The 13313-nt window shown below is 47.0% G+C and overlaps 1 protein-coding gene across 1 annotated transcript; it reads right to left on the bottom strand.

Moving 5' to 3' along the window:
- Positions 1-4793: 4793 nt before the first annotated feature.
- Positions 4794-11483, bottom strand: sde2 (SDE2 telomere maintenance homolog (S. pombe)). The gene is made up of 7 exons (XM_072439593.1): positions 11349-11483; positions 10485-10596; positions 10311-10422; positions 10060-10229; positions 9765-9876; positions 8668-9559; positions 4794-5174 (listed from the first exon to the last, which is right to left on the bottom strand). The coding sequence occupies exons 1-7, from the start codon at positions 11451-11453 to the stop codon at positions 4953-4955; spliced, it is 1725 nt and encodes a 574-aa protein (XP_072295694.1). The 5' UTR covers positions 11454-11483; the 3' UTR covers positions 4794-4952.
- Between the last annotated feature and the right edge of the window lie 1830 nt (positions 11484-13313).

Here is a 13313-nt window from a genome sequence, read left to right as displayed (position 1 = left end):
TTGTTAGAGCAGCTGTTATGGTATCTTGTGTGCTTGTTAGAGCAGCTGTGATGGTATCTTGTGTGCTTGTTAGAGCTGCTGTGATGGTATCTTGTGTACTTGTTACAGCAGCTGTGATGGTGTCTTGTGTACTTGTTAAAGCAGCTGTGATGGTGTCTTGAGTACTTGTTAGAGCTGCTGTGATGGTGTCTTGTGTACTTGTTAGAGCTGCTGTGACGGTATCTTGTGTACTTGTTAGAGCTGCTGTGATGGTATCTTGTGTACTTGTTAGAGCAGCTGTGATGGTGTCTTGTGTACTTGTTAAAGCAGCTGTGATGGTGTCTTGAGTACTTGTTAGACCAGCTGTGATGGTATCTTGTTCACTTGTCAGAGCTGCTGTGATGGTATCTTGTGTACTTGTTAGAGCTGCTGTCTTGTGTACTTGTTAGAGCTGCTGTGATGGTATCTTGTGTATATTTGGTAGAGCAGCTGTGATGGTGTCTTGTGTACTTGTTAGAGCTGCTGTGATGGTATCTTGTGTACTTGTTACAGCAGCTGTGATGGTGTCTTGTGTACTTGTTAAAGCAGCTGTGATGGTGTTTTGAGTACTTGTTAGAGCTGCTGTGATGGTGTCTTGTGTACTTGTTAGAGCTGCTGTGACGGTATCTTGTGTACTTGTTAGAGCTGCTGTGATGGTATCTTGTGTACTTGTTAGAGCAGCTGTGATGGTGTCTTGTGTACTTGTTAAAGCAGCTGTGATGGTGTCTTGAGTACTTGTTAGAGCTGCTGTGATGGTGTCTTGTGTACTTGTTAGAGCTGCTGTGATGGTGTCTTGTGTACTTGTTAGAGCAGCTGTGATGGTGTCTTGTGTACTTGTTAGAGCTGCTGTGATGGTATCTTGTGTACTTGTTAGACCAGCTGTGATGGTATCTTGTGTACTTGTTAGGGCAGCTGTGATGGTGTCTTGTGTACTTGTTAGAGCTAATGTGATGGTATCTTGTGTGTTAGACCAGCTGTGATGGTATCTTGTTCACTTGTCAGAGCTGCTGTGATGGTATCTTGTGTATATTTGGTAGAGCAGCTGTGATGGTGTCTTGTGTACTTGTTAGAGCTGCTGTGATGGTATCTTGTGTACTTGTTAGAGCAGCTGTGATGGTGTCTTGAGTACTTGTTAGAGCTGCTGTGATGGTGTCTTGTGTACTTGTTAGAGCAGCTGTGATGGTATCTTGTGTACTTGTTAGAGCTGCTGTGATGGTGTCTTGTGTACTTGTTAGAGCTGCTATGATGTTATCTTGTGTACTTGTTAGAGCAGCTGTGATGGTGTCTTGTGTACTTGTTAGAGCTGCTGTGATGGTATCTTGTGTGCTTGTTAGAGCAGCTGTGATGGTATCTTGTGTGCTTGTTAGAGCTGCTGTGATGGTATCTTGTGTACTTGTTAGAGCAGCTGTGATGGTGTCTTGTGTACTTGTTAAAGCTGCTGTGATGGTATCTTGTGTACTTGTTATGGCTGCTGTGATGGTATCTTGTGTACTTGTTAGAGCAGCTGTGATGGTGTCTTGTGTACTTGTTAGAGCTGCTGTGATGGTATCTTGTGTACTTGTTAGACCAGCTGTGATGGTGTCTTGTGTACTTGTTAAAGCAGCTGTGATGGTGTCTTGAGTACTTGTTAGAGCAGCTGTGATGGTGTCTTGTGTACTTGTTAGAGCTGCTATGATGTTATCTTGTGTACTTGTTAGAGCAGCTGTGATGGTGTCTTGTGTACTTGTTAGAGCTGCTGTGATGGTATCTTGTGTACTTGTTAGAGCAGCTGTTATGGTATCTTGTGTGCTTGTTAGAGCAGCTGTGATGGTATCTTGTGTGCTTGTTAGAGCTGCTGTGATGGTATCTTGTGTACTTGTTACAGCAGCTGTGATGGTGTCTTGTGTACTTGTTAAAGCAGCTGTGATGGTGTCTTGAGTACTTGTTAGAGCTGCTGTGATGGTGTCTTGTGTACTTGTTAGAGCTGCTGTGACGGTATCTTGTGTACTTGTTAGAGCTGCTGTGATGGTATCTTGTGTACTTGTTAGAGCAGCTGTGATGGTGTCTTGTGTACTTGTTAAAGCAGCTGTGATGGTGTCTTGAGTACTTGTTAGACCAGCTGTGATGGTATCTTGTTCACTTGTCAGAGCTGCTGTGATGGTATCTTGTGTACTTGTTAGAGCTGCTGTCTTGTGTACTTGTTAGAGCTGCTGTGATGGTATCTTGTGTATATTTGGTAGAGCAGCTGTGATGGTGTCTTGTGTACTTGTTAGAGCTGCTGTGAAGGTATCTTGTGTACTTGTTAGAGCAGCTGTGATGGTGTCTTGAGTACTTGTTAGAGCTGCTGTGATGGTGTCTTGTGTACTTGTTAGAGCAGCTGTGATGGCATCTTTTGTACTTGTTAGAGCTGCTGTGATGGTGTCTTGTGTACTTGTTAGAGCTGCTATGATGTTATCTTGTGTACTTGTTAGAGCAGCTGTGATGGTGTCATGTGTACTTGTTAGAGCTGCTGTGATGGTATCTTGTGTGCTTGTTAGAGCAGCTGTGATGGTATCTTGTGTGCTTGTTAGAGCTGCTGTGATGGTATCTTGTGTACTTGTTAGAGCAGCTGTGATGGTGTCTTGTGTACTTGTTAAAGCTGCTGTGATGGTATCTTGTGTACTTGTAATGGCTGCTGTGATGGTGTCTTGTGTACTTGTTAGAGAGGCTGTGATGGTATCTTGTGTACTTGATAGAGCTGCTGTGATGGTATCTTGTGTACTTGTTAGAGCAGCTGTGATGGTATCTTGTGTACTTGTTAGACCAGCTGTGATGGTATCTTGTGTACTTGTTAGAGCAGCTGTGATCGTATCTTGTGTACTTGTCAGAGCTGCTGTAATGGTATCTTGTGTACTTGTTAGAGCTGCTGTCTTGTGTACCTGTTAGAGCTGCTGTGATGGTATCTTGTGTACTTGTTAGAGCAGCTGTGATGGTGTCTTGTGTACTTGTTAAAGCAGCTGTGATGGTGTCTTGAGTACTTGTTAGAGCTGCTGTGATGGTGTCTTGTGTACTTGTTAGAGCTGCTGTGATGGTATCTTGTGTACTTGTTAGAGCTGCTGTGATGGCATCTTGTGTACTTGTTAGAGCTGCTGTGATGGTATTTTGTGTACTTGTTAGAGCAGCTGTGATGGTATCTTGTCTGCTTGTTAGAGCAGCTGTGATGGTATCTTGTGTACTTGTTAGAGCAGCTGTGATGGTATCTTGTGTGCTTGTTAGAGCAGCTGTGATGGTATCTTGTGTGCTTGTTAGAGCAGCTGTGATGGTATCTTGTGTACTTGTTAGAGCTGCTGTGATGGTGTCTTGTGTACTTGTTAGAGCTGCTGTGATGGTATCTTGTGTACTTGTTAGAGCTGCTGTGATGGTATCTTGTGTACTTGTTAGAGCTGCTGTGATGGTATTTTGTGTACTTGTTAGAGCAGCTGTGATGGTATCTTGTGTACTTGTTAGAGCTGCTGTGATGGTATCTTGTATACTTGTTAGAGCTGCTGTGATGGTATTTTGTGTACTTGTTTGAGCAGCTGTGATGGTATCTTGTGTGCTTGTTAGAGCAGCTGTGATGGTATCTTGTGTGCTTGTTAGAGCAGCTGTGATGGTATCTTGTGTACTTGTTAGAGCAGCTGTGATGGTATCTTGTGTACTTGTTAGAGCTGCTGTGATGGTGTCTTATGTACTTGTTAGAGCTGCTATGATGTTATCTTGTGTACTTGTTAGAGCAGCTGTAATGGTGTCTTGTGTACTTGTTAGAGCTGCTGTGATGGTATCTTGTGTGCTTGTTAGAGCAGCTGTGATGGTGTCTTGTGTACTTGTTAAAGCAGCTGTGATGGTGTCTTGAGTACTTGTTAGAGCTGCTGTGATGGTGTCTTGTGTACTTGTTAGAGCTGCTGTGATGGTATCTTGTGTACTTGTTAGACCAGCTGTGATGGTATCTTGTGTACTTGTCAGAGCTGCTGTAATGGTATCTTGTGTACTTGTTAGAGCTGCTGTGATGGTATCTTGTGTATATTTGGTAGAGCAGCTGTGATGGTGTCTTGTGTACTTGTTAGAGCTGCTGTGATGGTATCTTGTGTACTTGTTAGAGCAGCTGTGATGGTGTCTTGTGTACTTGTTAGAGCTGCTGTGATGGCGTCTTGTGTACTTGTTAGAGCTGCTGTGACGGTATCTTGTGTACTTGTTAGAGCTGCTGTGATGGCGTCTTGTGTACTTGTTAGAGCTGCTGTGATGGTGTCTTGTGTACTTGTTAAAGCAGCTGTGATGGTGTCTTGTGTACTTGTTAGAGCAGCTGTGATGGTATCTTGTGTGCTTGTTAGAGCAGCTGTGATGGTGTCTTGTGTACTTGTTAGAGCTGCTGTGATGGTATCTTGTGTACTTGTTAGAGCTGCTGTGATGGTGTCTTGTGTACTTGTTAAAGCAGCTGTGATGGTGTCTTGTGTACTTGTTAGAGCTGCTGTGATGGTATCTTGTGTGCTTGTTAGAGCAGCTGTGATGGTGTCTTGTGTACTTGTTAGAGCTGCTGTGACGGTATCTTGTGTACTTGTTAAAGCAGCTGTGATGGTGTCTTTTTTATAGTGGAGACATTTTCTATCCCGCTGTAACGGAGATTCACACTGTCCTCTGGGGGATCCTCGGGGGGGATTTTTAAAAATCAACTAAATAAGAAATTTAACGCAGATGTTTAAATCTTTATTTGATTATTATGCATTTAAAATCAACTGTTGGACAAAGTCAGAACAAAAGTAAAAATACAAACTTAAATTAAAGGCCCCGGCTGCAGCGCCAAATGGCCCCAGCAGTTTCAGGAGCCGCGGCACAAAATGAAATGGCAGTTTGGGTTCTGTGGACACTCCCTATATTAAAACCAGATTCTGAGATCCTCAGAATCCAAAACCTGCTTTTGATGACTTTGACTTCTTCTTCTTTTACTTCTTCTTCTTCTTGTTCTTCCTGGTGTTCTTCACGAGCAGAGCCGGCTCCATCTCCTCCTCTCGTTTCCCTCTCACACTGAAGAGTCGGGCGGCGCGCTCACTTAACGTTCCTCCGCACTTCAAGCCTCGTTTCATCAGTTCCTCCTTCAGAACGTTAAGACCCCAAACCTCCAGATCGTCAGAACATGAGACAGAGTCCAGGTCCAGCAGAGGGCGCTGTGGAAACAGGCTTTAATGAAACACTGTAACACTAACACTGTAACACTGAAACACCAACACTGTAACACCAACACTGTAACACTAACCCTGAAACACCAACACTGTAACACTAACACTGTAACACTAACACTGTAACACTAACACTGTAACACTAACACTGTAACACTAACGCTGAAACACCAACACTGAAACACCAACACTGAAACACCAACACCAAAACACCAACACTAACACTAACACTAACACTGTAACACTGAAACACCAACACTGTAACACCAACACTGTAACACTAACCCTGAAACACCAACACTGTAACACTAACACTGTAACACTAACACTGTAACACTAACCCTGAAACACTGAAACACCAACACTGTAACACTAACACTGTAACACTAACACTGTAACACTAACACTGTAACACTAACACTGTAACACTAACCCTGAAACACTGAAACACCAACACTGTAACACTAACACTGTAACACTAACTGTAACACTAACACTGTAACACTAACACTGTAACACTAACCCTGAAACACCAACACTGAAACACCAACACCAAAACACCAACACTAACCCTGAAACACCAACACTGTAACACTAACACTGTAACACTAACACTGTAACACTAACCCTGAAACACTGTAACACCAACACTGTAACACTAACCCTGAAACACCAACACTGTAACACCAACACTGTAACACTAACACTGTAACACTGTAACACTAACACTGTAACACTAACACTGTAACACTGAAACACCAACACTGTAACACCAACACTGTAACACTAACCCTGAAACACCAACACTGTAACACTAACACTGTAACACTAACACTGTAACACTAACCCTGAAACACTGAAACACCAACACTGTAACACTAACACTGTAACACTAACACTGTAACACTAACACTGTAACACTAACCCTGAAACACTGAAACACCAACACTGTAACACTAACACTGTAACACTAACTGTAACACTAACACTGTAACACTAACACTGTAACACTAACCCTGAAACACCAACACTGAAACACCAACACCAAAACACCAACACTAACCCTGAAACACCAACACTGTAACACTAACACTGTAACACTAACACTGTAACACTAACCCTGAAACACTGTAACACCAACACTGTAACACTAACCCTGAAACACCAACACTGTAACACCAACACTGTAACACTAACACTGTAACACTGTAACACTAACACTGTAACACTAACCCTGAAACACTGAAACACCAACACTGTAACACTAACACTGTAACACTAACACTGTAACACTAACACTGTAACACTAACCCTGAAACACCAACACTGAAACACCAACACCAAAACACCAACACTAACACTGAAACACCAACACTGTAACACTAACACCAACACTGTAACACTAACACCAACACTGTAACACTAACACCAACACTGTAACACTAACACCAACACTGTAACACTAACACCAACACTGTAACACTGAAACGCCAACACTGTAACGCCAACACTGTAACGCCAACACTGTAACACCAACACTGTAACGCCAACACTGTAACACCAACACTGTAACACTGTAACACCAACACTGTAACACTGTAACACCAACACTGTAACACTGAAACACCAACACTGTAACACTGAAACACCAACACTGTAACACTGAAACACCAACACTGTAACACTAACACCAACACTGTAACACTGAAACGCCAACACTGTAACACCAACACTAACACTGAAACACCAACACTGTAACACTGAAACACCAACACTGTAACACTGAAACACCAACACTGTAACACTAACACCAACACTGTAACACCAACACTGTAACACTGAAACTGTAACACTGAAACTGTAACACTGTAACACTGAAACTGTAACACTGTAACACCAACACTGTAACACTGAAACTGTAACACCAACACTGTAACACTGAAACACCAACACTGTAACACTGAAACACCAACACTGTAACACTGAAACACCAACACTGTAACACTGAAACACCAACACTGTAACACTGAAACACCAACACTGTAACACTGAAACACCAACACTGTAACACTAACACCAACACTGTAACACTGAAACGCCAACACTGTAACACCAACACTGTAACACTGAAACTGTAACACTGTAACACCAACACTGTAACACTGAAACTGTAACACTGTAACACTGAAACTGTAACACTGTAACACCAACACTGTAACACTGAAACTGTAACACTGTAACACCAACACTGTAACACTGAAACTGTAACACTGTAACACTAACACTGTAACACCAACACTGTAACACCAACACTGTAACACCAACACTGTAACACCAACACTGTAACACCAACACTGTAACACCAACGCCAACACTGAAACGCCAACACTGAAACGCCAACACTGAAACGCCAACACTGTAACACTAACGCCAACACTGTAACACCAACGCCAACACTGTAACACCAACGCTGTAACACCAACGCCGTAACACTGTAACACCAACGCCGTAACACTGTAACACCAACGCCGTAACACTGTAACACCAACGCCGTAACACTGTAACACCAACGCCGTAACACTGTAACACCAACGCCGTAACACTGTAACACCAACGCCGTAACACTGTAACACCAACGCCGTAACACTGTAACACCAACGCCGTAACACTGTAACACCAACGCCGTAACACCAACGCCGTAACACCAACGCCGTAACACCAACGCCGTAACACTGTAACACCAACACTGTGACACTAACACCGACACTGTGACACCGACACTGTGACACCGACACCGTGACACCGACACTGTGACACCGACACTGTGACACCGACACTGTGACACCGACACTGTGACACTAACGGTGCATATTGGGTCAGAATGAGGCCGCTGGGTGCTGTCAGCATTTCAAATGCAGCATTTCTAATGTGCTGCAAACCCGGAAATACCCATGGTAAGCTATGCTAGCTGTTAGCATGCTAACAACTGTTAGAGCCTGGGCCTTAGGCGGGGGACTGGAGCCAGTGACTTTGGGCTTTAGGCGGGGGACTGGAGCCAGTGACTTTGGGCCTCAGGCGGGGGACTGGAGCCCATCCCAGTGACTTTGGGCCTTGATTGGTTGTTTGTAGAGCATGTGGAGGTTTGGACTTCTTCTACAGTGGAACTAGACTTGTTTCTAATAACAAGCAACTTTCAGCTAAATCTAGAGCACAGAATCTTCTTGGTTGGAGGGTCAGGGTTGTGTCTGTTGGGTCAGGGTCAAGGTCAGGATCAGGGTCAAGGTCAGGATCAGGGTCAAGGTCAGGATCAGGGTCAAGGTCAGGGGTTGTGTCCGTTGGAGATGAATGTTTTCCATCCTCGTTTTAAATCGATAAATATAAAATAAATGAAGATGAGAAAAACAGAACTTGTTCATCTTTAGACTTTTGTTATTTGTACCTCAAAACAATCTCAAAGTACTTTTCTGAGTCTGATCTTTACCTGCTCTGGACTCTGGTCCCGCTCTGGACCACAGCTGGACTCTGCAGGTTTACTCTGGACCGGACCAGGACTGGACTGTCCCTGGTCCCGCACTGGACCACAGCTGGACTGTCCCTGGACCCGCACTGGACCACAGCTGGACTCGTCTTGTTCCTGGTCCCGCTCTGGACCACAGCTGGACTGTCCCTGGACCCGCTCTGGACCACAGCTGGACTGTCCCTGGACCCGCTCTGGACCACAGCTGGACTGTCCCTGGACCCACTCTGGACCACAGCTGGACTCGTCTTGTCCCTGGACCCGCTCTGGACCACAGCTGGACTCGTCTTGTCCCTGGACCCGCTCTGAACCACAGCTGGACTGTCCCTGGTCCCGCTCTGGACCACAGCTGGACTGTCCCTGGACCCGCTCTGGACCACAGCTGGACTGTCCCTGGACCCGCTCTGGACCACAGCTGGACTGTCCCTGGTCCCGCTCTGGACCACAGCTGGACTCGTCTTGTCCCTGGACCCGCTCTGGACCACAGCTGGACTGTCCCTGGACCCGCTCTGGACCACAGCTGGACTGTCCCTGGTCCCGCTCTGGACCACAGCTGGACTCGTCTTGTCCCTGGACCCGCTCTGGACCACAGCTGGACTGTCCCTGGTCCCGCTCTGGACCACAGCTGGACTCGTCTTGTCCCTGGACCCGCTCTGGACCACAGCTGGACTGTCCCTGGTCCCGCTCTGGACCACAGCTGGACTCGTCTTGTCCCTGGACCCGCTCTGGACCACAGCTGGACTGTCCCTGGTCCCGCTCTGGACCACAGCTGGACTCGTCTTGTCCCTGGAGGTCTGGGTCAGGATCAGGGTCAGACTCTTGGTCCGTGTCGTCGTCGCTCAGGTCCAGCCCGGTCCTGGACACAAGGAGTTAAAGTCATACTGTGGAACATTCTGAGCAGGGTCATTGTTTCATCAGGTGATGTTGGGTTCATGTTTGAGCTGGAGCACATTTTGGTTTCTAGATGTTTCCATGTGGCAGAGAAATAACTATATTCCATTTACACCAGACAATTTGGAGTCTGGGCTGCAGGGGTCAAGGGTCAGAGTGTAGTTCCTCACCAGGTGAAGGGGGCGCTGCTGCGGCTCCTCTTGCTCTGTGGTCCCTCTCGCTCTTCACTAGGACGTTTGGAGGCTTCAGGTCTGAGCACAGAGCTGGAGGACACCTGAAGACCTGAAGAACAAAGAAGAAGATCTCAGACCTGATGTCTCGCTTTAGTCCGGCTTTAGTCCGGCTTTAGTCCGGCTTTAGTCCGGCTTTAGTCCGGCTTTAGTCCGGCTTTAGTCCGGCTTTAGTCCGGCTTTAGTCCGGCTTTAGTCTCGCTTTAGTCTCGCTTTAGTCTCGCTTTAGTCTGACCTTTGATGACGGAGTCCTCGAGCCGCTCCGACAGCTCGTGGCACTGCTGAGTGTACTTTGAGTCGGTGAAATTGTGTTTTGGTTCTGCAAGTTTCTTCTGAAGTCGCTCGAGTCGTCGTTGCTCCTTCTCAGCTTCACGTTCTGCTTGTTTCTTCAGCCACTCGGCCATTCTGCAGCACAAAGAACAGAAGATGATCTAGAGAAGATCTAGAGAAGGTCCAGGACAGACGAGAGGCGCGTGTGGTCCTCACTCCTTCTCGTGGTTGACGTCCCTCAGTCTTCTCCCGCTCAAGTCACGACAAGCTTCTCTGTTTGTGGTCTTTTCAATCTGAGCGCCGAGCGCTCGCAGCATCGACCCGAAACCTAAACACACAGACACATTTAGCCCCGCAGTCCAGTCCACGTACGGTCTAGTCCCGGTTTACCTCCTTTGCCTCCTCGGAGCCGTGGTTCCAGGTGATAGACGGATCCATCGTGCAGCGGCTCGTCTCTGTCCACGACTCGACCATTACACACAACGTAGAAGTCGCACAGGCCCTGGACATTTACAAAGGAAGACTTTAGGAACCGCCCGCCACACCCACAGAGGAACCGCCCGCCACACCCTCAGAGGAACCGCCCGCCACACCCTCAGAGGAACCGCCCGCCACACCCTCAGAGGAGAGGAACCGCCCGCCACACCCACAGAGGAACCGCCCGCCACACCCTTTTTTGTCTAAACAAAAGAGCGTTCTCCTCTGCAGCGAGGATCTTGACCCCCACATTTCACTGGCCCCTCGCTCACTGAGGTCTTTGGATCAGGACCTCAAACCTTACATTTCCCTCGCTCACTGAGGTCGTGGTACCGTTTTGGGGACAAGTGAAATTAAGAATAAAATTGATATTTTAAGCAGAAACTCCTCATTTGACAATTACTTTGAACTATAAAGTTTATTTCTAAAATGGTTTAATAGGCTTTTAAATGGTTTACGGAATGTACAAAAACTAAACACATTACTCGATTCATTCGAAGATAATAATCTATAGCTACAGCCCTAATTTAGATGTTTTCAAACAAAACTGTTCATTAAAACCAGCAGTTACAGACTGAGAAAACTCACAAACAGAAACTAAACCAAACTCACAAACAGAACTAAATAAATACAGTGGATTCTAGTTCAGTTTGACTCTGGACATGTCTGCGGAGTTTGTAGCATTAGCATTAGCAACTCCGTTAGCCTGGCTCTAATTCTTGTGCTTAAACATGTCAAACCCAGGTTAGTCCGGTCCGTCCCGGGTCAGACTCTCACCGTAGAATGTTCCAGCTCCTGCAGAAGCTCCGCAGCCGCAGTAAAGCCCTGAAACGGCCGCAGTGCGAGGCCCAGAACCGGAGTACGAACCCAAACCACCGCCATTTTGTGTCTCTGTGTCTGTGCGTCACTACGTCACTGCGTCACAGCGTCACTGCGTCCATATATGCGCGTCACTGCAGTGCGCCGCCTGCAGGCCGCGCTGGGGACTAAAATGACAAATAAAACAAGAAGAGAAGCGACAAGACGCGGTTAACTAATCCTAGCCGTTCATCTAGAGCAGAGAGCAGATGAAGAGCCGTTCATCTAGAGCAGAGAGCAGATGAAGAGCCGTTCATCTAGAGCAGAGAGCAGATGAAGAGCCGTTCATCTAGAGCAGAGAGCAGATGAAGAGCCGTTCATCTAGAGCAGAGAGCAGATGAAGAGCTGTTCATCTAGAGCAGAGAGCGTTCCTCAGGCAGATGAAGAGCCGTTCATCTAGAGCAGAGAGCGTTCCTCGGGTAGATGAAGAGCCGTTCATCTAGAGCAGAGAGCGTTCCTCAGGCAGATGAAGAGCCGTTCATCTAGAGCAGAGAGCGTTCCTCAGGCAGATGAAGAGCCGTTCATCTAGAGCAGAGAGCAGATGAAGAGCCGTTCATCTAGAGCAGAGAGCAGATGAAGAGCCGTTCATCTAGAGCAGAGAGCGTTCCTCAGGCAGATGAAGAGCCGTTCATCTAGAGCAGAGAGCGTTCCTCAGGCAGATGAAGAGCCGTTCATCTAGAGCAGAGAGCGTTCCTCAGGCAGATGAAGAGCCGTTCATCTAGAGCAGAGAGCAGATGAAGAGCCGTTCATCTAGAGCAGAGAGCAGATGAAGAGCCGTTCATCTAGAGCAGAGAGCAGATGAAGAGCCGTTCATCTAGAGCAGAGAGCGTTCCTCAGGCAGATGAAGAGCCGTTCATCTAGAGCAGAGAGCGTTCCTCAGACAGATGAAGAGCCGTTCATCTAGAGCAGAGAGCGTTCCTCGGGCAGATGAAGAGCCGTTCATCTAGAGCAGAGAGCGTTCCTCAGGCAGATGAAGAGCCGTTCATCTAGAGCAGAGAGCGTTCCTCAGGCAGATGAAGAGCCGTTCATCTAGAGCAGAGAGCGTTCCTCAGGCAGATGAAGAGCCGTTCATCTAGAGCAGAGAGCGTTCCTCAGGCAGATGAAGAGCCGTTCATCTAGAGCAGAGAGCGTTCCTCAGGCAGATGAAGAGCTGTTCATCTAGAGCAGAGAGCGTTCCTCAGGTAGATGAAGAGCTGTTCATCTAGACTAGAGAGCGTTCCTCAGACAGATGAAGAGCCGTTCATCTAGAGCAGAGAGCGTTCCTCAGGCAGATGAAGAGCCGTTCATCTAGAGCAGAGAGCGTTCCTCAGGCAGATGAAGAGCCGTTCATCTAGAGCAGAGAGCGTTCCTCAGGTAGATGAAGAGCTGTTCATCTAGACTAGAGAGCGTTCCTCAGACAGATGAAGAGCCGTTCATCTAGAGCAGAGAGCGTTCCTCAGGCAGATGAAGAGCCGTTCATCTAGACTAGAGAGCGTTCCTCAGGCAGATGAAGAGCCGTTCATCTAGAGCAGAGAGCGTTCCTCAGGTAGATGAAGAGCCGTTCATCTAGAGCAGAGAGCGTTCCTCAGGCAGATGAAGAGCCGTTCATCTAGAGCAGAGAGCGTTCCTCAGACCGATGAAGAGCCGTTCATCTAGAGCAGAGAGCGTTCCTCAGGCAGATGAAGAGCCGTTCATCTAGACTAGAGAGCGTTCCTCAGACAGATGAAGAGCCGTTCATCTAGAGCAGAGAGCGTTCCTCAGGCAGATGAAGAGCCGTTCATCTAGAGCAGAGAGCGTTCCTCAGACCGATGAAGAGCCGTTCATCTAGAGCAGAGAGCGTTCCTCAGGCAGATGAAGAGCCGTTCATCTAGACTAGAGAGCGTTCCTCAGACAGATGAAGAGCCG

Source organism: Eucyclogobius newberryi, unplaced genomic scaffold (assembly GCF_026437365.1).
Source record: "Eucyclogobius newberryi isolate DKJ021-1_F unplaced genomic scaffold, fEucNew1.0.hap1 SCAF_98, whole genome shotgun sequence".
Taxonomy (NCBI): domain Eukaryota; kingdom Metazoa; phylum Chordata; class Actinopteri; order Gobiiformes; family Gobiidae; genus Eucyclogobius; species Eucyclogobius newberryi.
This window is presented reverse-complemented; position numbering and strand designations above follow the sequence as displayed.